Source organism: Thalia democratica, chromosome 6 (assembly GCF_965202585.1).
Source record: "Thalia democratica chromosome 6, ktThaDemo2.hap1.1, whole genome shotgun sequence".
NCBI classification, from domain to species: domain Eukaryota; kingdom Metazoa; phylum Chordata; class Thaliacea; order Salpida; family Salpidae; genus Thalia; species Thalia democratica.
Window position 1 is genome coordinate 1,602,517 of NC_139170.1, and position 25,850 is coordinate 1,628,366.

General features: G+C 22.8%; 1 protein-coding gene across 1 annotated transcript in view; it reads right to left on the reverse strand.

The window, feature by feature from the left end:
* LOC145838048 (protein spinster homolog 1-like) overlaps positions 1–25,850 on the reverse strand; it is a 35,592-nt gene that overhangs the window by 2,351 nt on the left and 7,391 nt on the right. The window contains exons 2-10 of the mRNA XM_082945576.1: positions 24,750–24,989; positions 19,011–19,216; positions 16,176–16,327; positions 6,466–6,532; positions 3,260–3,429; positions 2,574–2,723; positions 2,260–2,384; positions 1,295–1,431; positions 768–866 (exon numbers count right to left, since the gene is read on the reverse strand). Coding sequence (XP_082801702.1) covers positions 768–866; positions 1,295–1,431; positions 2,260–2,384; positions 2,574–2,723; positions 3,260–3,429; positions 6,466–6,532; positions 16,176–16,327; positions 19,011–19,216; positions 24,750–24,989 — 1,346 coding nt within the window. The remainder of the gene's footprint in view (positions 1–767; positions 867–1,294; positions 1,432–2,259; positions 2,385–2,573; positions 2,724–3,259; positions 3,430–6,465; positions 6,533–16,175; positions 16,328–19,010; positions 19,217–24,749; positions 24,990–25,850) is intronic.

The following is a 25,850-nucleotide window of genomic DNA, read 5'->3' on the forward strand; positions in this document are numbered from 1 at the left end:
AATATCAGTAAGTAAGTTAGATATCTGTGAAGAAAGAATAAGTTTTTGGTTTTTTCTAATACAAAACCTTTTAAAAAAATAATTATACAATGTAGTTAAATTTGTCTTGTATAGAAAAAACTTGATAAAAAGTATTAAAAACTTGTGAACAAAAGTAGAGTATTTAATTTACATAATAATATATTTTATCTAAGTAAAAATTGTTGATACTTTTCTTATCTACAGCAAAAATAAATAAATTCATCCTATAATTGAAAATTATAAAAGCTTTACCAGACAATATCATATCAAATATTCTATTTTTAATAAACAGTCTATAAAAGTAGTTCGTTAGAGATTATAGTCTGAGCCAACTTTAAAGTTAATTGATCCATGTATAAATCCAAATAATAAGTTAATCTAGTTTAAACCACAGCTAATATAGAACACAACTTAAACTGCGTTAAATACAAAACATTTTTTTTTGCACATAAGTTATAAAAACAGTTTAGTTATTAAAATTATAATAAATTTATGTAATAACAAACTTGAATGTAACAATATTAATAGTATTTATACAATATTAGTTTAAAAAAAATATATTTGCCATAAATTCTTTCGAACATTATTATCTAGCACCTAAAGCAAAACTTAAGAGACTCAAGTTAAAAAAAATTAAAGATTTTTTAAAAACAATAAAAATTTTTCTTTAATCTTTATAACTATCATTGTACAAAATTAAACTTTGTATATAAGCATATTTTTGTAAAAATCGAAATAAAACTAACAACTCCAATAAGATAAGGGCTACCAGCGTCTCCAAATAAATGCATAATTAATATTTGCAATGAATTAGCTGTTGACCTTCTATTTGGCATGGTAATATACTGTAATATAAGTTTTTTATTAATACTTATAATGTTAACATTTGAAATGAATCTCAGTAAGTCTTCTATTTGTAATACGTTTTTTTTTGATGAAATATATGTGTATTTTGATAAAGTAGTTCTCAATCTACTCTATATCCTTTAAGAAACCTTAAATATGTTCAATATAGGTAACCTAAACTACAGCAGTTTAAAAGTAAAATAAGTTTTAATTAAAAGTTAAATTTATATATAATTCAATATTCTAATATTGATCAATAACATTAGATTTGTTTGTAAATAAAAACAAATCTTTACAATAAAGTATTTAGTATAATTTCAAAGTTTTGTGTTTAAGATTTAAAGAAAGTCCATTGAAAACATTAAAAAATATATTTAACTTAGATAATAGAAAAATAAATAATTTGTATATAAAGAAGTTAACTGACTAATGTCATATCAGCGCATGGAGTCCAAGTGAAACAAACTGTCAGATTAGCGAAGAATATCATCAACCAGGCCAGATTTGTTTCAATTGTTGCGAGTTCGAATCCCGCTAGCAAGAATGGTCCGCTTAATAGAAGTCCTGTTGAAAAAATTTCTAATTTTAAATCCTTCGTTTGAAAATGACTTTTAACTAAAGTAAATTAATTACTACATTTTACAATGCCTTTGAATAAAGAAATATCGAAAAAGGGCCACTTAATATAAGTGAGGATTAAAAATCTTTTACAATCTACAGTGAACTTATTTTTGATTTTAAATTGTTTAAAAAAAGCATAAATAACTATTCAAGTTGTATTAACAGAATAAAAGAAACTAAAATCAGATAACAATTATCAACACTCAGATATTTTTCTGACTTGTTAGTGACAATAGGGACAGTGTTGTCACTTTTGTCATTTTATAAGTTAGTTTTAAGGGTTACTTTTTTTGGGGTTTACTGAAGGGTTTAAATCTTTGGTTAAGATTTGGGGTGAAGTTGTACTATCCTTGTAAAATAAAATACCGAATTAAAAGTCTTTGTACCATTTGCTAACTTCTAAACTACTTGTGATGTCATAAATGGGTGTATAGATAATACAAAGTTGTTGAACATCAAGTATAAGTGATTTACCAGTATCTCAAATAAGAGCGTCAAAATTGTTCTTTTTTTGTTCACATTTTTTAATACAGTTAAAAATAATCTAAACTTTCTAAAATAAACGTTAATGAGTTATAATGAAATATAATAAATTACCAATAGCACAAATCAATGCGTCTGAATCATTTCTAATTTTTCCATATTTTTTATATAAATAATAAACAAATAAACAAAATAAATTACCTGTAGCACAAATTAATGCGTCTGAATCATTTCTTGTTTTTCCATATTTTTTATATAAATAATAAACAATTAAATATAATAAATTACCAATGGCACATATTAGTGCGTCTGAATCATTTCTAATTTTTCCATATTTTTTAGCAGCAAACAATCCAATCATAACTCCACCGATTCCAGAACAACACAGAATGACTCCGAATTTGAATCCAATACTAAATAAATAAAAATTAATAATTAAATTGCAATTATTTGAACAATTTAAGTAGAATAAAATATGTAAACTTTTGTGCTAAAAAGATGTAATATTTCCGAATGCAAAATATTATTAAAGTATAACCTATATTAATTTGTATGGCATAAAAAATAAATTTCAAAACAAATTAAATTTAATTAAAACAAACCTGCTATATTCACAAGCACTCCCTGTGCAAGGGGTCAACTTATCAGCAACAATAAGGGCGTAAGCAACGTATTTCGGACCCCAGAAACTAATGGAACCAGCCATGAATGCCATGAAAGTCAGACCAGCAGTTACCAGCCAGTATGTTTTACTGTTGAAAATTTTTAACTTTGTGATACTTAATATAATAAATTGTTATATTTTATTATTATTAAGCCATGAACGCCATGAACGTCAGACCAGCAGTTACCAGCCAGTATGTTTTACTGTTAAAAAATTTTATTTATGTTATTTAGTAAAATATATTGTTATATTTTATTATTATTAAGCCATAAATGCCATGAATGTCAGAATGTCAGTTACTAACAATATGTTTTACTGTTGACATGTAACTTAGTTAGTTTTATGTTTTATTGGGAGAAAAAGTAAACTTGTTAAACAAAATTTAATTTATTATTGTTTTTTATTTAGTTTTACAAGTATGTTTTACCAGGAAAATATGTATAGTTGTTGAATAGAATTTAGTTTATAGTGATTTTATAATTTTAACTAGTAGGTTTGTATTTCTATAACTTTTTTTTCATGTTATAATTAAAATACATTATTATCAATAATAGTACAAAATAGTTAATAAATTATTAAAAAAAATAAAGAATACTGAACTAGTAAATAATAAATTCAACAAACTTTTTAGCAATATATGACAGGTCTTCCAAATATCCTTTGAAACCTTCAGCCCTGTTGTCTTCATTATCAACGCGATTAATATTGTTTACGGTATCTGCTGCCCCTCGTGGTATGTTTGGTAATATTACCAGCATCAATATAACTACAAGCACTCCAATAACTGGTGTTAACTGTAAATATGTAATTTAATTATTATTTTTACTTTACTAAAATTATCAAGATTACTATATTTAAGAATAACCTATCACTGGTATTCACTTTAATATTTTTTTTTAATTAAATATTATTACTAAACTAACATTAAAGTTATCAGAATTAAGATAACTACAAATATTCTTTATGACCATTTTTAAATTTACTCAGGACTATACTCTATGTTTTAACTGTATTTTATTTGTAATGTTAATAAAAATACTACTTTGACTGGTTTCAAGTGTTGGAAATAACAAATATTTCATTTAATTTTTTGTCATTTGAAAGTATGCTTTTCAGTTTTTCAATTTTTGTTGAAAATTTTAATAAAAAAACATTAACTAATTTTATTCAGGGTGTAAACTTTGCTAACACATTAATCTCATTCATTTTATATACTTAAACGATTCGCTCAAGATAACACTCCAATTAACATTACTGCAAATAGATACTAATATTACTATCAATAAATAACTATTTATTTATTATAAATTTCATAATACTTCTTGCTCACTTTATTTTTTACGATAGCTTGAAATGTTGAAAATACGAGTTTTTATAATCTTAGTTCTATTAACTAAAGTACACGTGTATTAGATAAAATAAATAGAAATATTAAACTATTTAATCGTTAGAGAGCGCAATATATTTGTTAATTATATTTTAAAATAAATAATAATTATTTTTTATGTTGGACCCCCCTACCCCCCTATGCCCTTAAAAAATTATAAAATAATTCTAAATTTGAATTTCGAACAAACTTATAAAACTTGGTACAAACTTATAAAACGCGTTTAAGACGTACAATTTCTAATAGTTTAATGAAGTTTGGCATAGCTGTACTATTTATTTTATTAATAAACGTTAATCTTTAAATGATAAAAATGTGACAATAAATAGTAAGTTTTGTTGTAAAAAAAATAGGAATTTTTTTCTAAAATTACTACTAATTTAAATAGTTTTAAGGTTATTATAAATAAATTATTAGCACCTTATATTTAACAATTAGGTTCTTTAACAACCTAACTTATTTTTTTAATTAAAATACTATTTATTTTATAATTTATTCTACAAATCAAACATGTTGTTACCATCTGCTAGATATTAGTATTTATAAAACGTATTTTATCTATTTAAATTGACATATTGTAAGATAATTTATTGTAACTGATAAAAGTACTAACTTCCTAGTAATTACTTTTGTAAAAATGTACACACAAAAATCTACTTAATTTAAATATTTAAATATTTTATACAACTAGTGTTTAAATAATTTTTACATACCTTTATCTAAAAAAAGATACTAAAATATTTTAAATCATTGGTAAAATAATAGAAAACTATATTTTTAAATATATATGATTGATTATAATACAATTAAAAAATATTTTCTTATTACTGAGTGTATTTTTGTGCACATTGAAATCATATACAGTAACACCACTGAAAACTTTTAATGATATTATATTAAAAACATATACAGTTTAAATAGAACTGCAGAAAAGTTTTAATATAAATGATATTTAATCTTTAGGGAATAGCAAAGTTGTATAATACTATTACTTGAAGTAGGAGAAAAAATAAATCTGAATACATACAATACTTTTGAGGTATTAATAGCGTTAGAAAAACTTGTTATTATAACTTTATTACTAATTATTTTTTAAAGTACTATTTTCATTTGTAATTTGTTTTGAGAACATCGAGTTTGTAAAATATAAACAATTATAAATCTATAAATGTTTACGAAGTTTAAAACTACGTTTATTCTTTACCATTTTAACTTTCTTGGAAAAATTAAGTAAATATAATGTATTCCAAATTACAAATTGCTTTACATATAAACTTTCTAAAACTTAATTTTACAAGTATTATATTATATTTCCTATAATACGTTTAAAAAGTCTATTTGTTTTATTAAGGAAGTTATAGAATAAGAAATTTTAATAAAAAAGATCATGAACTAGTCTTTAATATTGAAATATTTAATCATAAATACTTCTAGTTAAAATTTTTAATCGATTAGTAAGCTTTCTAATTATAAAAGGTGAGTGTTAGAACTTATGATGACAATTGAAACGCATGACTGAACAAACCAATCAAAAACCTTCATTTGAAATTGAGAATTTTGCTGCATCAGCATTTTTGTAGAGCTTTACTTTGAGTTTTAGTGCTTTAGTGTTTAAAATATAAAAAACTTTGAAATGAAACTACTTTAAATTCCTAAAATATTAACTTTATATCGGTGTAAACCTTAAAAAAATATAAATTTATACCTTGAAACAAACTAATTGTAAACATTTGTTTTTAAAGATAATGTATATTTAGCATTAGTTACTGTATATGTAAAACTAAATATTATCCATTTAATTTTTTTATAGGAATTTATACAAACTTTAGTTCCTAAAAAGTGTTCACATTTAAACTTTGCAAATAAAAAGAAACTAATACTTTAAAAACATGGAAAGTAATGTTTCTGTTCCTCCATAGATTAAAACTTGCATTTGAAGTTATATTTTAATACTTTATAATCTTTATTGTATAAATAATAAGAAAGCATGTTATTGAACTTAACATGAAACTTAAATATTTGTACAAAAGAAAATTATAATTATTAGCCGACAAAATAAGCTTTAAAACTGATTTTTTAAAATTGATATGCAAAAAAATCCTTAAACTTAGCTTAAGTGTATACAAACAAACTTTACATTTTCAACAAGAAAGATCATTTTAAGCTGTATAGTATTTTTACAGACTGTTCTTTTTGTTTAAACAGTTTTTTGTTTATTCAAAATGTTTTTTTTTGTTCTTATCATATTTGAACAAAGACTGTCAAGTGACAACTAACGTTTTTTGTATGAAATTTTAAAAAAAGGTGATACATTAATAATGTTACTACAAAAAGATAACGCTATATAATATATATATATATACAAAAACAAACCCTTAATGCCCAGTGCTAAATATGTTTTATCATTTTATATATATATACATATATATATTAAAAAACAAACCCTGAGAGCCCAGTGCCAGCTACCAAATATTTTCTCCATACCGCTTCCAGCTACATAACCCAATCCACTGAAAAAATTTAAATTTTCAAACTAACTTAACAATAATCAGCTTTAGTGAAATAAAATATTAAATTTTTGTAATAAATACTTAATATGGGCGGGTCTAAGCTTTTAATTTTAAGTTTCTAAATGCAGTTTTTCTGTTTATAAAAAAGTAAGCAACCAAAAATAATAAGTATTAAATGTAATAACTTTAATATTTTCACTTATACAATTGGTCCTCATAATAGTTGCCACTAGTTCTATAAATATAATTTTTCTGTTTTGTGGTAGAGTTTTTGAAGCTTATAAAAGTTAAAATTAATACAATAATAAATAGATGCAAAAGTCGAAAAACAGATAGTAAAAGTGATATTTATAAACTTAAGTACTTGTACAAAAAAAAGCTAGTAACTATTTACAGTGTTAAATTGTTTAATTTCATACAATATATTATGTTTTATATTGAATATACAAAAATCATATATTAAGTTAAATCTTATCTTATCAAATATATTTTTTTAATAATTGGAAGTAGGTACTACTTTGTGTTATAAACAAATACGTTTTGATTAGATTATTTTTCTTGGTATGTTTTGGAGTATTAACTTAATAAAGGATATATACATACAACTTTTATTAAGTATGACACTATATTGTTTCTCAAACTAAATAAATATATTATTTTGCTACTACTTATTGGAAATATATTTGGCTACCAAATATATAAAGTGTTTTTTTTTTTTAGAAAAATTTTATTTTCATACATCAAAGTTTTGTCTTTAGTAATCAATACGACATACATTCTAAAAAGATGTCGGTCTAATATAAGTTAATAAAATATTTGTAATAAAAATATAGAATATTGATTTTTAATTTTTTTTTATTCAATTGTACCGTTGCTTATGTAAATTACTTTTTAAACTATTATTTGGTTGTTTAAAAAAGCCAACAAAGCCTGTTTACTAATATAGCTGGACAAAATGTTAACTTATTTTATACAAGTTTTTAATAAAATCATAGCTGTTTGCTTTATCAAATTATTAAAAATATTTTAAGTTGAGCTTAACAACAAGAATACAAAATTTCAAAAGAAAATTTGAACTACCAAAAATGAATAAAAACATCAAAGAAATTTTGGGTAGTTAAAAACATCATAAAACTTAAATTATCTTCTCATCTTTTGGAAAGTTAACAGCTGTAAGTATTAATGGCCTTTTTAAATATTAATGGTTTGAACACTTTAAAGTTTTTATAGCGACTTCAAAGTAATAGGGCATATGTATGGTTTTCTAAAATGCACTAAAAACTTTAAACTTACTCTTTACTTCAAGTTACAGCTGCCTTGTTTTAGTTTAAAAAGTTGTTTATTAACTATTAATTACTTTATGGCACTTTATACTTCATGATTTTTTTAGTTTAAATTATTTAGTTTATAAATTATTTTATTCTATATTCCTGTATGTATTTATAAATGACCCGGCTTCAATATGAGTTATTTCGAAATTAACTATAAATTAAAACAGTTATAACAATTTTTGATTGTTATTTTTCAAGTTACTTGTAAGACTTAAAAAAAAACTTATTTATAATTCAGTCCAAAATTTTAATTACCAAAGGATAAATTTAATTGTTGAAGATTTTGTTTTTATTCTATGATGTATACATTTTTTTGAGTTTAATGTTTTAAAATAAAGGTTTCTCTTCATCTTAAACTAGCGTCGGATAAATTTAGGAACTTACGACGTTTTAACATTAATTAATTTTTTTAACCCTTTTTAAAGTGATTTATATACTTTTTCGAATCTAAAAACTGGAACATTATAATACAGAGTAGTTTATATTTATTGCACTATATATTGAACTTTAAACCAACTTAAGTTTTTTTTCTGTTATTTTTCAATGATTTACAAACGTTTTCAAAGTCAATATTTCATAAGTTGATGGTACAACTCTACACAGGGTACAACAAGATATCAGTTCAAACATTACGACTGATAAAAAGTTACTTATTAACTCAGTGTACCATGCATATACGTGTTGCATTCATATGTCAACCCTTCAACATGCCGTTATGACGTCATAAAAGCAAATGTTGTATGCAAATGTTAAACATTTTGATATGGGATTAAGAAAATATACATTATATAAAAATTAAACAAAAAAGTCTGGGTTTTTCAAAATAACTCTATGGTTATTTTAATAGTGGATTAAGAAACTAAAAAATATATAAAAACTAAACAAGAAACTATGGATTTTTGAAACTAACTTTATAACTACTTTGAAGACAGGATAAGGATATTTTATATGATATATTGCTAACTTTAAAAGAAAAAATATAGAGATTTAAGAACTAAATTAAATATTGTAAGTTTAAATATTTTTACTAAAACTTTGTGTGTTGAAGTTTTTATAAAGTTAAGTTGATTTTTAAAATAAAGTTTTTATAGGTTGATTGTAATGGCTGACTTTAAAAAGGTTATTATTATTACTAAAAACCAATGTTGTTTTAAAGCTAAACTTTGTTTTTTTAATACACAAAGTAGTGTTAATATTGGACAACTTTATATTAAACTTCTTTAAATAAATATTTAAAGAAAAATATTTTAACATCATAAAACTTTAATGAAAACTTTCTGCTTTAACTATCAAGTTACTAGTATAACATAGTTATCTATATTAATAAAAAAATATACAACAACTTTTTTTTCTGTATTTACTTATTTAGTATGTTAGACTGAAATTGTTTTTAATATATGTTTAGTAAAACACAATATAAAATAAAAACAAACTTACAAACCTCAAAGATGCACAAATAATTTTTACATTATTTTTTATGACGTAACAATACAGTGTGAAGTGGTAACATGGAATCACTGCGTGCAAAAAACAATTAGTCTCACATTGTGACGTCATAATTAACATACTTATGACATCATACCGAGACATAATTGGGCTTTGCACATAGCGACTCTGCTAATTTATTTTTAATTATTAAATTTTATTTCAGGTAAACGTTTTTTTTTTGAAGCATTTTGTAAAATATTTTTCTCTGACTTTTACTGTGTCTACTAAAAGTTTCAAAAATAAATGTTTTTGTTTATAAGTTGCTAACAATAAACATTTTTATTAACTTATCTTTTCTAAATGAATAAAATTTTCTTTTGAACATTTTCTGGTTTTAAAATCAACTTTGTTGGAAAATACTTAAGTAGAATTTTTTACATTTAGTTTAAAAAGTACTCGGAAAAAGTTATTAAAAGAAAGAACTCAAGGAAATAGTTCAAAAAATTCCTTGAAAAAGCTGTTCAACAAAACAAAAGAAAACAAGAATTGTTTTATGAAAAATTCAAGTATTACTTCACAACAGCAGAAAGAAATTCTTTGTCAACAATTAAAACGAAAATTATTTTTGCTACGTGTTTTAGCACAAAAAACAACAAACAAAAATTAACACAAAAGTTAAATAAGTATTTCAAAGGTCAAGCAAACACAAAAAATAATCTGAACTTATTTAACATTAATGTTTGAAGTATTAAACCTAATTTAATAAAACAAAAACAACTAAAGCAACTTAAATTCAAGAATTTTTCAAAATATTGAATTTAATAAATATTTTTAAATTTTTAGTTAAAATAAAATATAACATCTAGTCAAAACCAGAATTTCTACTTATCATTAAATTCTAATTAAAGCATATGTTTGGGTTATTAAGATAATTCAGTTATAATTACATTTCTAGTTAATTAAAGGGAAAACGGAAATTATACCTAAAAATGATACAAGTTAAAGAAACAGAAAAAGAAAGGTTAAACATAATTTTTTTTCAATGTTTAGTTCCTAGAAATTTTTTTACAAGTTTTAAAACTTTAAACAACATACAGAATAAGTTTTATAAACTTTTAATATAACTTTATAACGCTAAAATTTTCCAAACATTACCAGAAGAACAAAATTCAATACTTCCCGTTCGAAAGGTAAAACTTTAGAAATAAAAATTTTTCAATGCACATTTTAAAAATTTCTGAATTTAAACAAAAACACAAAACGAATCAAATATATTCCCATGTGAACATACGAGTAATAAATTACTAACTCCCAAAAGATTACAAATATAAAATATTATAAATTTTTTTTCGTGGAACAAAAAGTATAAAATTACACGAAAATATCATAAAAACATATATAATATTATTTTTTCAATTTTTAATTTAAATTATCTATGAAAAAATATTTGTCTTAGTAAACCAGTGTTAAGGATCTATCAACATTTCTATGAATTTCCATTTTAAAAATTGGATATTTGAAATTTAATATTTTTTAATAGAAATTAAAGAAGATCATTGATATTCATGTTGATGAATAAGTGATGAAAATATTCAATTATAATATTAACGTTTTATATACAGTTTAATATAGCTATAAACTTGATAGTTATTTATGAGTAAGTCCAACACATTTTATAATGCTAAATAGAACCCTGACTAGCGGGACTTATGATAACATGAACTAGATGACATAATCGGTGCAATTTTAAATATTTTTTGATAAACCGTTTATAATACTTTTTTTAAACTAAATTAAAATACACAACAAAAAGTTGAATGAATAAATGTCACACTTTACAATAAAATTGTGTGAATATTAATATATTTAGCAAATATTTTTTAACATAAACAACTGTACTATATTAGTATAAAAATTTCAAGACACACTCTACGCTCTACACATCTCGAATGCAACGTGTCATTCTTTCAAATCAGAGTTCTCTATGACGTCACACCCATACGTGAAACCGGATAAATCAAAAAGCAATCAAAATCGATGTTAAATTTTTTTTTTGTTTAAAAATTTTCTCTGTCTATATTTAAACTTTGAAATTCTAGAAGGTTTTCGCTTTATAGCAAGCTTTGTTTGGAAGAAAATATTTTGCTTTGAAATTTGATACGTATTTTCTTATTAGTATTACTTTTTTGTTTTTTTAATAAAAAGAGGATTTCTATTAAAAGTTATCCAAGTGCAAAATAAGCAAACTTATAACTTTTGTTTTATGCTTATCGAAAGATATAAATAACTTTTCTAAAACTTTCGGCAAAAAGTTAATTTATTTATAATTTTTGTTTCTCGCATGCTAATTATATACTTGTTGTTTTAAAACATTCAAACTTGAGATTTAATTGAATTTTAACGAGGAAATATAAGATGACATGATGATTAAATGTTGTTTGTATAAAAACAATTTTTAAATTGCAAACTGAACTTTAAATGAGTCTCTAAACAAACAATAAATCAAAATAATCTCGACTTTTTATGAAAAATTGTAAATTTACTTTTTATTTAGGTTTAAGTACAAATATAAATATATAATAATAATAGTTAGAATTTATGTGCTAAGAAAAACAAAACTTTAAACAAATGTTAGCTAATTTGCTAACTAGAAGTATTTCAATTTACATTCAAAAAGCATACAAAGAATTTCTTGACTTGCCAATTTTAAAAACAAATAATCTCAGCTTGAAAAATATTATATGACAGCGAATAAACTTAACAACAACCAACAGATTAAAAACAAAAAACGTTAACTTCTAGTAAAATATATAATCGAAACTCCTTTTATCAATAAACCCATTTACCACGACTCAAGATTTTAAAAAAAAGTGTTAAAAGACAGACAACATACAAGACCACTTTGAAAAGTGGAAATAATTAAGATAAAAGGAAAAAGTATTCAAAAACAAATTCAACTTTTACTCAAACCTATTCAAAAGCTACCTTACAATAAGCTGATCTTATTTTAATAACCGACTTCTAAGTTCTAGCTTATTCTGCTTCTGAAATAAAATTAATGATATAAACCAGACTTCAATTTACAATTTGCTTTTTTCTATTTTCGATTCTCTCAAATTGCAACTCTCTCAAATTCACTTTAACCTGCACAGCTTCAAATTTCGAATGGAGCTGATTTTCGAATGTTGAATGTTTATAAACTCGTGTAAATTGGTACTGTGAGGTACAAGGGTAAATATTTGTTGAAATCGTTAACTTTTACTACTGATTAATCCGGGATTTGTGCAAACAATTGTAAAAATTGCATACGAATATAAAAATAGGTTTTTGTTTTAAAACGCGATTCTTAACTTAAATGATCAAAACTTTTAGGACAAACAACAAAGAAAAAGTTTTTTTTTTCTAGAATTTTATCTTTTATATAACAAAACTCAAGTATACGCTTAAAATAGATTTAAGTATTAAAAATTTTAATACTTTTTAATAATATCTTAACCCTCAAACAAGACTTTATAAACTCTAAACGAGCAAAACTCGATAATTTTTTAATAATTAATTTTGAAATATTACCACATTTATAAAACCAGACATAAAAGTCATAGTAGTTATAAATCAACTTCAGAAGACATACTTCAAAAAACCAACTTTTACTTAGAATTGATTTTTGTGAAATAACTATATGACTGGCAAATAAATCTTAACTTTTGATTTTCAAACTAGTATAGATTTATTAACAATGTAAAAAAAAAATTAAGCAGAATTAAATCAAGTTTTAACTTTGATAATGAATCTTTTTTTTTGTATTTCTTTACTATTAAATTTTTTCTTTAATACTAATTTCTTATTTTAAACACCTATCTAGTACTTATTTTTATTCTAACTTTTACATATACAAACTCTCTAACAAGAAACTTTTTAAAAAATGCTGAATATCACTTCAAGCTAGCTGCTTTTATACTCAGTTTAATCTTTTATAATCTTATGACTTTATTTCATTGTCTTTTAAACTATTTCCTTAACAATTAGAAAAAATGTAATAAATTTTATTGTACTCTAAAATAGTTTTACAAAAGTTTTACAAAAGGAAACTAATTATACTGTTTCATTAAGCTATAATAAATCTAATTTCCTCAAAAAAGATAATTGCTTTTAATCTTGTGCTAAAATAGATAACTTAAAGTCTTCACTTACCTTTTTAATTCAATGCAATAAAAATTAGTTAAGCCTTAGCAAACTTGCATGCTTTAATAATAAATTCACTGTAATTTATATGACTTTCTTATGTTTTAACCTATGTACAAAACTACTATTGTATAGAGATTACTTGCATTACATTTTACTTAGTTACTTATTTTAAAATTTTAATATTTTAAACATTATTATCTAAAACAATACTTACTATTATTCCTACAATTTAAAACTCAAAAAATAATTTAAAGAATAGTTCTATGAATTTTATTCTTAACAATCTTGAACTTTAAAACCTAACTAAAACTTTTAAACAATCTTATGAACATAAAAACTATCAATGAAACTTATACTGAATCTTTTGTTGTATTATCTTTAGTACAACTTAAGTACTTTTCACTTAAATTTTTTTATCTTCTTTACTTATGATAACTGTATCCAAACTTACTTGATACAACATTATTTTCTTATTCAAATAAAACAATAAAGAGAATAAATACAGAAAATAAGTTATGAAATAAAAAAGTGATAATGTAGAAATAAGTGTAATTTTTGCAAAGTTGTAATATTTAAGTTTTGTTGTTTTTATGCGTATATTATATATTATTATTTTTTGTATGTTTATAACTGCAGCTGTTTAAATATTTTATAAAAACAAAACGATTAAAACATTTCGCAGCTGTGTCAAAAAAAATATATTGAACATATCTAAAGATTTTGTTGAAAATAGGCAATATAATTAAAAATTAGATTAATTTTGATAAATTGTTGGATTACAAAAATAAAATTTATTGACGTAAAACACAAATACTTATCAAAATTTTTAGCGATTTAACTTCTAATTTTAGAAAAAACCGTTTAAATAAGTTATGTTTTTACAGCAAAATTACTTGGAAATTTATTTATTTGCTCATCTATATTTCATTATTAACGTAAAATATGTTTTAAATTTCTTCAAATTATATTTTTAACCACAATTTTTGCTAACCATAAAAATTTCAGGAATAATTTGGTTGGAATTATGATTCATAAGGTCATGAAAAATTTTTAGATAGAAGTTTGAGATAACCTACGCTTATTTTAAAAAATACTCTAATAATAAAACAATTTTTATTAATTTTTAATGCACAACTATTAACTTGATAGCTTTTAAATTTTATGATCAATTTTTGCAATAAACCTATTTAAACCTAAAAAAATCAAGCTAATCTAAGCGTTTGCCAAAACTTAAGTGTTATATGAACTTTAATAAAAGTTTAAATTTTATTTAATATATACTATTTAATATATAATAATATACTGTAGGGTTCTATATATCACAAACAATTTAACATTTTTACCATGTTAAAATTCATTATCAACTCTTCAAAATAAAACATTAAAAAAAAAGTCAAATTTTAAGTAACCTTTTAATTCAACAAACAAAATAAAAAGGAAACAATTAAAGCACCACAAGTAACAAACTGAGACCAATTCAAAGTAGATGGATCAAAAAATTAGGTTAAAAGTTAAATTCAGACAACTATTTCAAAAAATCATAATAGTTAAAAGCTACTGTTAAACACTTTATTTCAAGCTTATATGATAATAAACTGTAATTTAATTTACCTCAATTTTTTTAATTATATACAAATAAGAAAGTAATTATTTTAGTTAAACAATTTACCGTATGAACATATATTTATTAGATATTATGTAACTTCATATATGTAAGTATGTATTTGTTCTATAAATTTACAAAATTATATTGCAATGTACTTTACCCTGATTTTAATTAATTTTTCCAGAAATTTAAAAAACACAGTACAATGTACCTATACTAAAAGTAAAAACTATTTTTAAACTTTGTATTTTGGAACTTCCAGAGCATGTTACCACTAACCGATTATTACGTCATAAAGCCAATTTAATGATAGTTTGTTTGTTTTTATGAGTAAACAATATCCGTACCAGTTTTTGTCAGTTATTATTTATTTTATTTGAACATGATTAACAGAACAATTATGTGCTAACCACTGGTATAAATAGTAATATTTCAAGGCTTGTTTATTTTAGTATTAAAACTTATTCATGATCTTCTAATAAAGCATATTTCAATTAATATTTCATACATTTAACTTAATATATGTTCTAAGGTATTTATATCTCAAAAAAAAAATTATCATAGACTGAACTTTTATTTTAAAACTTTTTATGTAAATAGTTAGTTACCAAAAATTTGGAGACAATACTTAAAAATATTCACAGTAACACAAGTAGTTATATCAGTCATACTAATAAGTCTGCTAAAAACTAATACTATACGTGCGTATATAGCCATTAAAAATTCCCTCTAATTTGATTTTAAACTGGATTTTAGCTTTAATGTCTGTTTTTGCTTTAGTTTTAAAAAAATACAACTATATATTTTAGTTTATATAATATATTAGCGTGTAGGAATTCTTCGATATAAGTCTATTTTTATTGTAAGTAAAAATTAAATACTCTTCATACGTTTGAACAGTATCTGATTTTAAATACTCAAGTTGTTCTTTGGCTTGTACTAAAGAGTAATATTAATTTTATAACAATTATTGTCTTTCTCTTTTTTATTTTATCTAGATGCTTAGTCATTTTACACTTTTGTTCTTAATACTTTAGTCAATCTCTGTAGCAAATTTAAGTAAATATAAACTAATTAAACGAACAAATCTAACCTCCCAACTGGGTTGGCAAAAAAGAACAAGCCGAGCATAAAAGTTCTTTTGTTTCCAGCAAATAAATCAGAAATAATGGTTGGAGCGATTGTAGAGTAAGAAGCTTCGCCAATTCCAACAAGCGCTCTGAATAACATGAACAACCAAAACATCTGTTTGAATATTTTTAATATTATTTATTTTATTAAATTCCAACAAGCGCTCTGAATAACATGAACAACCAAAACATCTGTTTGAATATTTTTAATATTATTTATTTTATTAAATTCCAACAAGCGCTCTGAATAACATGAACAACCAAAACATCTGTTTGAATATTTTTAATATTATTTATTTTATTAAATTCCAACAAGCGCTCTGAATAACATGAACAACCAAAACATCTGTTTGAATATTTTTAATATTATTTATTTTATTAAATTCCAACAAGCGCTCTGAATAACATGAACAACCAAAACATCTGTTTGAATATTTTTAATATTATTTATTTTATCAAATTCCAACAAGTGCTCTGAAACTTTGTGTTAAATATTAATAATAAACAACTGTAAAATCAATATTAATGTTTTCTTTATTTGATTCGAAAATATGAAAGTTTTGCAAACATTGTTTCAGATCTTTTTAATAAAATAAAGGAGTTCTTGACAACTGATTTACATGAACAACCAAAATATATGTTTTAATATTTACAATATTATTTATTTTATTAAATTCAAAGATGTGCGTTAAACTTCATGCACAGCAAACCAGTTTTAACTTTCAGAATTACCCTATAAAATTTGAGAAAACCATAAGTTTAAGACTGTAACATACCCTATCAAACGCTGTTAATATATTAATTAATATTATTTTTTCATGAACACAAAACTCTTTTAAATTCATGGATACATCCCATACCAAATTATTTTTTGACTAACACAGCGTTTTAATAGTTTGTTTAACAATTGTAAATTTAAAAATATAGACGAAAAATAAGTTATAATTAATAGTGTTTGCTTAAGAATTTAAAATAAAACTTCTTTAATAAAGTTAAATTCATTTTAATATTATGACTAATGACCAAGTTAGCTTTTAGCGATTTAGAAATTAGAAACAAATATCATTGTGAATTTCAATTGCTATTTTAAAATGGTTTGTATTAACAATCTGTATTAACAATTGAAATGCTTAACTTGCAAAATTAATGTTTCTACTAAACAGACAAGTAAGCAATTTTGAAAGGTCATCAATTTTGTACACTGTGACGAAACAACAAGGTAGTCATATATTAGCATGACAAGCTATTCGAATAACTGCAATTAATCAATTTTCAATTTGCTGACATATCAATATTATTATGCAATTAAAAAGCCTGGCACAATGTTGTATGAACAAAGTTCATTTTAATTTTGTTTGTTTTAATTTTTGTTTTGTTATACTTTGATATTAAAATTATCCTTGTGTTTTGATGACCAAAAAAAAATGAAAGCTTCACTTAGATTAACTATTCTTAATGTCTAGGTTTTGTAAGCTTTTTTTTTCTTTTATTTAGAAAATATATGCAACCCATTAATAAATTTTTACAATTATGATACATTTTTGTTAATAGAATATATTTGCAAAGTAGTCTATTTTAGAAGTTGTTTAAATTAAGTTCAAATAATATTAGCGTTGGTAACAATAAATAAAATTGGCCGTTTTTTTAACTTTTCCATATTGTGTATCAATAATGTTTATTTAGTTATTAATTAAGTATCCATATTCATCTCCAACTAATATACAGCAAATATAAAATTTCAAAAATAACTAGCAATATTCAAATACGAAACGTAACTAAAGTTTCATGTAAGAGCTTACTTTTGTATGTTTTATAAACTTGACTGAACTTTAGAAAGTTGGCTTAAGTTTTAGTGGTAATTAAACTAACCTGTTTAATAAAGTTAATTTCATTCTAATATAGATAAACAGAATTTTTAAGCTAAAACAAAATTAATTAAGTACTATATGATATGACAGGTGTATAATAAAAAAATCAGACAACTTAAATTACTGTGTGAAAACTTACGGTTTTATGAAATATTTACTTTGATCAATTTGACTATTATCAATTTAAATAAGTTTTTACTTAACTTATTATAAAATTTATAATTTATGTATTATTTTAGTTACACTTTTTAATATACTTTTTAATTAATAACTGAGTTTTTAACGTAATATTAAATCTATTACTTGTTACTTTTTACAGAATGTAATAACTTTTAAAACTAAGTTTTATAATAACATTTGCTTAGCTTTAAAATTCTACTTACATACAATTTATTATGGTTTTAATAAAACACTTAAGCAGCTTGAAATACTTTTAAGTATATATGGTTATTTCTTAGTATTTTAATTTTTTTTTAACTAACAAGTATATAAACGTTTTTCGAAAAACATTCTTTAATCAACTTTAAATTTTGAACACGACTTAAAAACTAAGCATAAGTTGTAGTTCAAAATTTTTAGAACTTTCAAGAGCATGTTTATTTGATATGTCATATTTCAAAGTCATGTTTTGAAAATAACCTTGTTTGACATCGAAACTGTATTATAAACCATCACAATAAGCTTTAATTGTACTTATGCTTTAACTATTTGAAAGTTTAAATATTAAAAGAAAATTAGCAAATAATGTTCCCAAGTTATTACTAGGCTTATAGGTTATTTTACTAAATATGATTCAAAGCTAGTGTTATAAAAGCTTTGACAAACAAGCATAGTTTTTTGGAACAAATATTAACGAGAAGCAAAAATGATCTATTCGGAAAACTAATTTTATAAACTTTCAAACTATTACTTTTTGCAACAAAAACTTACCTCTCCGTCATTAATGAAGCTAGCAGCCAATGTGGATCCAATCCAAAATGAAATACCGAAAAACAAGATGATTTTCCTGTTGTACCTATCACCCAAGTAGCCGAATAATGGCGCAGTAATCATGTAAGAAATTAAAAATATTGTTTGAAGTAATCCCGCTTGGCCATTGTCCACATCGAAGTATGTTTGTATTTGTATCAGGACACCTAAAATAAATAATAAATTTATTAAATTGATTTTATACACCGAAGTATGTTTGTATTTGAATCAGAACTCCTAAAAACAAATAATTCATATAATTTACAAAATTAATAGTTGATGTTAATTAATTAAATCAATTGTATACATCAAAGTATGTTTGTATTTAAATCAGGACACCTAAAAATAAGTAACTTATACTTATTGAATTAATTATCTACATCGAAGTATGTTTGTATTTGAAACAATTCACCCAGAATTAAATAATTTATATAAACTTATCAAATTAATTGCCTACATCAGAGTATGATTATACCAGATCTCCAGAAAATGAACAACTTAGATTAAATTTAAAAATTAAATGTTTATATAAAATAAGTCTTACAAAGCTTGGAAACTTTTAAACTTAAAAAATAAATTTTGTCAATTGTTGTATATATTTGATTAAAATTGGTAGAAATATATTAGGTCGATCAAACATTTGATTTTTGTTTGAAATTTCTAATAAAAATTGTAACAGTATTCAGTTTACGTTTTTCTTTTATGTTTTCCAGAGCATAGCTTTATAAAAGCATTTAATAACACACATTTCATAACTAGTAATTTAATCTAAAGTTCTTTCGACTAAGATACAATACCTTAGAAAGAATTGAATAAAATAAGAGTATACTATAAAAAAACATTAAAAACTTAAAGGTTATAAAATGACAATCGATTATACAATTTGAATTTAAAATGTTAAATTCAAATTTTTAAATGCTAATTGTACACTCGATTGTACGTATGTTTCAAGTTTTTACATTAAAACTTTCAACAGATTTTAAATTTAAAATAATCTTTATAGCTTTACAAGAATACATATAAATAAATAAAACTAATTGAATTTATTTATATATTAGAAAAGTGTCAAGTGTTTAGGAAACTTACAATTAGTATTAATTAACCCCTGTTAAACCACTTTGAAATATTAATAGTATTTTAATTAAATTCATGCAACATTTATATTAAACTCGTAGGCAATAAAGTTTTTAAAAACACAAAGTGGTCAAAAAATGTGTTTACAGTATTTTTAAGAAATAAGTTATTTTTTCTGCTGATTTTTTACAACAACTTCCATAGGAAACAGTTTACAATTTCAAGCTGATAAAAACATTCAATTCCAAGAAGAAAAATTGCACATCTGTTCAGGATAATAAAATAAACAATTCGTATAAAACTAATCTCCAATTATCCCACAAGTATTCAAGACAAGAAAAATTTAACTCCTATTCCAAATATAACCTTGAATTCAAAAACGCTCTTTAACGCCACACAGTGGTTGAAGTTTGAACAAACAAATAAATGATTAACTTTGATTTGGCGCGATGTCTCTAACGTTTAAAATAAACATGGTAGAGATTATACCGGCGTGCGATAAAAATATTTGCAATTAGCATCATGTTGTACTTGGTGATTAAATATTGTTTTTATGTCGTACGATTTATTGTATATTTGGAAAATTTTCGGTGCCTTATACTGAGATGTGATTTATTAATTAATATTATTTGTACTTAGTACATTGTTTTTGTTGATATATTAAAGATATAATTGGAAAAAGTTTAATATTTAACTTGAACAAAAACATATATTAATAGTTGTGAAAAATTAGAGACCATTAGTGTATAAAAAAACATTTATTACAAACGTAGTTTCGAATAAAAAGTATAATTATTGAATTTTAGTACTGTTTATTTTAGAAAACACATTTAATAATAATTCCAATTATAATTTTTTAATATTTCCAATTTTGTTGATTGGTTTAATACAATTTCATAGTAATATGCCTTAAGCATGAATTTAATATGAACTTATGTTTAATTTCTTTCAACGACAACATACTTACATTTCTAGTAAAAAAATAACCATTAAATACAGTATTTCTTATCAATAGTAAGACAAAAAATACTATACTTTTAAAGTTTATATGTAACAACTAAGATCTTTATTTGTAGAACAAACAAAATCTAATACTATAATGTTGAAATTATAATAATTAGAGTAAATGTTTTCTTAATTTCAACTTTATTATGTTATCAATTGAGATTAATGATATATAAATAAATAAACAAGAAAAACTTAGTTTAAGCTTTGAAAAACTAAAAAAAAAAATAGCTGTTTCTTTTTATTCTTGCTAGATAAGTAAATCTTATTTTAAAATCTAAACAAACAAAACTTTAGATTGTAACAATTGTTGATTAATGAATGAAATTAATGTAATACTTTATAAATTATCAAACTATAGATAAACTTAAAGCATTAGTTTTTAAAACACTGAGTAGCTTGAAAAAAGTCAAATGTATTTTTGAAATTAATAAACGTTTTTATCTCCATTTTGTTTTGTTTATTCTAACATTTTAATAATGTTTCCAGTTAACTATTAGTTATATTTTTTGAGAGTTAAACTTTTGTTTAAACAAAAGTTTGACTATTAATATCTAAGTAAAACTTAAACGGTATACGGAGTAAACATCTTCTAATAGTTATTAGCCTTTTTTGAACCAGACTATCTAAGCAAACTTGGAAACTTTTTTTAGCAAAAACTTATTACTCTAATGAAGTCTTAAAACTTCTTGGTTAAAGGTAAAATAGTTTAATGTTCTTATTTGTCGAACAGTTTATCAAAATGTAGTTTACATTAAAGTTGCGATCAACAAAACATAAGAAGAATATTTTGTCCGCTAGTTTATGCTAGTGAGCTTAAATTTGTTAGCGCGGAATATGAGCTTAATTTAAATTTATTCAAACAAAGTTAGGTTCATTAAGTTTTATTTTTATTAAAACTTTTAATAAAATAAATAATAGACAAAAATCTCCTTAAAGATATTTAAGTCGAGAACTTTGAATTGTTTGATTTAAAATAAATTTTAATATTATAAAAGAAAGTTAAAGAAAGTAAATTTTTTCTAAAATAAAAGTACACTAAATCTTATTAGTTCTAAAAACAAACTTAACTAGATTTTGTTCAATTAGCTTAAATTTCTAAACAAGATTATTATTTAAAGATTAAGAAAACTAAAATTAAACTTACTTTTTAGATAAAAAAATTACGTGAATGTTAAAGTATTTGGTTGTAGAAGTGTTTAACTAAATAACGATTTTATTTCAATATCACTTGAAACAAATTGGATTACAAATTTAAATCCTTCCAACGTTTAAATAACAATTTAAGGATTAAACTTAAAATTTAAATATTTAATTTATTTGTAGTTGGTATTACTAGAAATATCTCTCAAATTCATTTTCGAAAATTCACATGTATCAATAATTTAAAAATAAAAGTAACAGTTTACTTAATCGCAACGCACTTTGTTAGTTTTTAGATGGAACAAAAAAAATAAGTACAAGCTTTTACATAAAAATAGTCAAAAAAACTATTAACATTAATAGTTAAGATAAAATTAGATTCTTTTTATTTTTTTCAATATTGTGCTAAGCATAAAACTCTGAATGTTATAATACTTAATCTGAATAATTTCAAAAAAAAAAACAATTATGACAATTCAAATTCTTCAACCTAAAATTCATAATAAATTAAGGGGCCAGCCATATAACAAAAAATAATTTGAATCTGAAGACAAAATAAAAAATGTCTAATTGTAAGATTGTAAAGGGAAATAATTTTTTTTGCAAAAAATATACAATTTACAACCACTCACAATTATCATAATTTAAAACATCATGAAACGTCCGTATGAAATATTGTTATGCTTATTAAGTTTTAAAAGATATTTAATGAAAAATATGTTAAATTATGCTTATAAAAATTTATTCTATTATTCCCATGAAAAAATCTTTTTATGAATGAAAAATTAAAACTTCAAATCCATTCTTTAACAATTTAATATTTAAGTATTAGGTTTTTTTAAATTTAATGCATTCTACAAGATAAAGTACTATGAGAAAATTGAATGTATGATGAATGGACTTAAAAATGTGGAGAACATATAGTGAACTTTCTAGGCAATCTTTAAAATACTAAGCTTAAAATTGAATGAGAAAAAAAATAAAGTAACAATTATCTATTTCATTTTGACAGTAGGTTTTTTAAATGGAAGTTTTACAAAACTTTTAAAAATTTAAACTTTACATAATAAGGTCCGTTTAACATGTTATAAAAAAAAGTACTTAATTTACTTAATAACCCTTAACAAATGCTAATTACAAAAATTATTAATTAAAAACACCTTTTTTAAAAACTTATATTTCAAATGTTCATTAAAAACACAACAGACATTAATTTAAAAACATTGTCTGATTAAATTAACATTTAAATAATGTCTCAAATTAAATAACAACGTTAACACGCAATATATTTAACATTAATATATAACTAATGAAAACAGTTTAATTTAATATAAACTACCAAGTTTTTAGTTTACAAAAACAACTAGTAAACTCAGAATAGAGTCTTATTCAATGTCCTTAACATGACCTAGTGTATTGCAAAAGTGTAATGCAACCATACAATACAAGATCGTATATACACTTTATAATTTAATCATTAGCTATTCATAGAATTTAAAATTGCATGTTGTCTATACGTGACAATATTTAACTTGTATACATCAAATTGAAAGTTTTACATTGCTTAAATGTATGAGTAAAGTTTATATATAAAAAAACGGTTATTTCTATAACTAATAATAACTTTTATATCTGTTTACTTTGTTATTGTTTAAGAAAAAGTCATTTTATATTAATTAAATGTTAGTGTGAGCCCTAAATAATTTAAAATAAAAAGAAAAATTAAAACAACAAACAAAGATACATAAGTCAAAACTTTTTATTATTTGTTAAATAGCTTATAATACCAGCTAGACAAGACATTAAAAATAATATTATAAAACCAACTAGTTTACAGTAGTAACCATAACAAGTTTTATAAAACTTGTTTGAAGCATATCTTGTTTAGAACTTGACTTACAAGACAACTTTATCAAGTACTTGATTAATTATGACACTTGTTTATTAACACAACACTGCATAAAGCTGATTATATTTTGTGAATTTTTTTATCTCTAGTTTTGAGTGATCTAATGCTTAAATGAAAACTAAATTTGCACAGATGATTTACATTACAAAAAAAATCTTAACTAAAAAATATTACGTAAAAGTTAAAGTAAGAAAAGTAGATAAAACTAGTTTTCTATGTACTTTATTAAATTGTATATCAACTGAGAAATCTTTATTATTTCTGCTTAACTATCTATATATTACTTTTTATTTTAAATGACTTAATACTTTCCTACCTTAATAAAACTTAATGATTAGTAATTTTGGACCTTACTAGTTACGTTTATTCATTTGATGCTAAGTGACCATTTGTGTTTATTCATTTGCTTGAATATAAAAACTCTTTTATTTTAACATGTATTTTCTTAATAACAATTTCAACTTTAGATGTACTTATTAACACAATTTTTTTTAGTTTGAACTAAATTTAATACTTAAAGTTTTATTTTATATAATAATTAATTTATTTTTTTAATATTTTAAACAAACCAGCAATGGTAAATCTGTCCATGTAGTTGAGCAAATTGATGAGGAACAAAACAAACACGGCAGCGTACTTCCTCCTGTCACTCAGTATGACGTCATTGTTGATTATTACGTCACTCTCTTTTCTGTATGACGTCATATTTGTTGAGGTGTTGTCTTCAGTGGAGGATTGAGTCGAGGAGGTTGGAGGGGATTTGTTCCATTCTTCCTCCGATTTGTTGTGATGGGGTTTTGGGAGGAGTTCTGAATGGTAATAAAATATTTAAAATTTTAATTATTTTAAAATTTTATCTATTTATGAGGTTATTTTTATATTTATTAGTAATGAGGTTGGAGGAGATTTCTTCTAAAATTCCTCGGATTTGTTGTGGGGTTTTGGAAGGAGTTCTGTGTAGATAAAAAAATAAATTGAAAACAAAATTATAAAAAGAATATAAATTTAGTTTTTTTACGAAAGAACCAAAACTTATAAATTTGTAAACATATGCAAGTTACTTTTTGTTTATTTTGATTAAAACTTTCACTTTTTCTTATAAGTGTAAAGTTCTGACTTGTGAGATTTTGGTAGTTTTTCTGATAGAAGTTTGGTATAATTAAGAAATATAAAATGAAGATGATAAGAAATGTATGTAAACACAAAAGAAAAAATAAATACATTTATCAGCATTACTGTGTGGAAATAAGAGTCATAAAAAGTATTGTGGTGTTTTTTTTAACGTAGGCTGTGTCAAATACAAGTTTAAATAAATTAAAAAGTTAAACTATTACTTGTGTTGTATTGTACAAAAGAATTTTGTGTTTGAAACTCAAAAGTTTTGTAATTAATTACTTTTAATGTTAGTATTTATAATAATATATTAACGCGTCATATGTTCCTACATAAAGCCCTACATAATGTTTCTACATAATTACTACATAATGTCCTGGGCATGACGTTAAACTGTTCTGGTGTACGACTCAATAACCGAAAGGTTTTTTTGTGCACCAGGTCCTTGGACCAAACCTTTTGAGCGTATTTATTGTTGTTCAATTATCAATACTTATTGATTTAATTTACCAATTATTTTTGCCTATAGTTGTTAAGTATTTAACTTATAAAGTAAA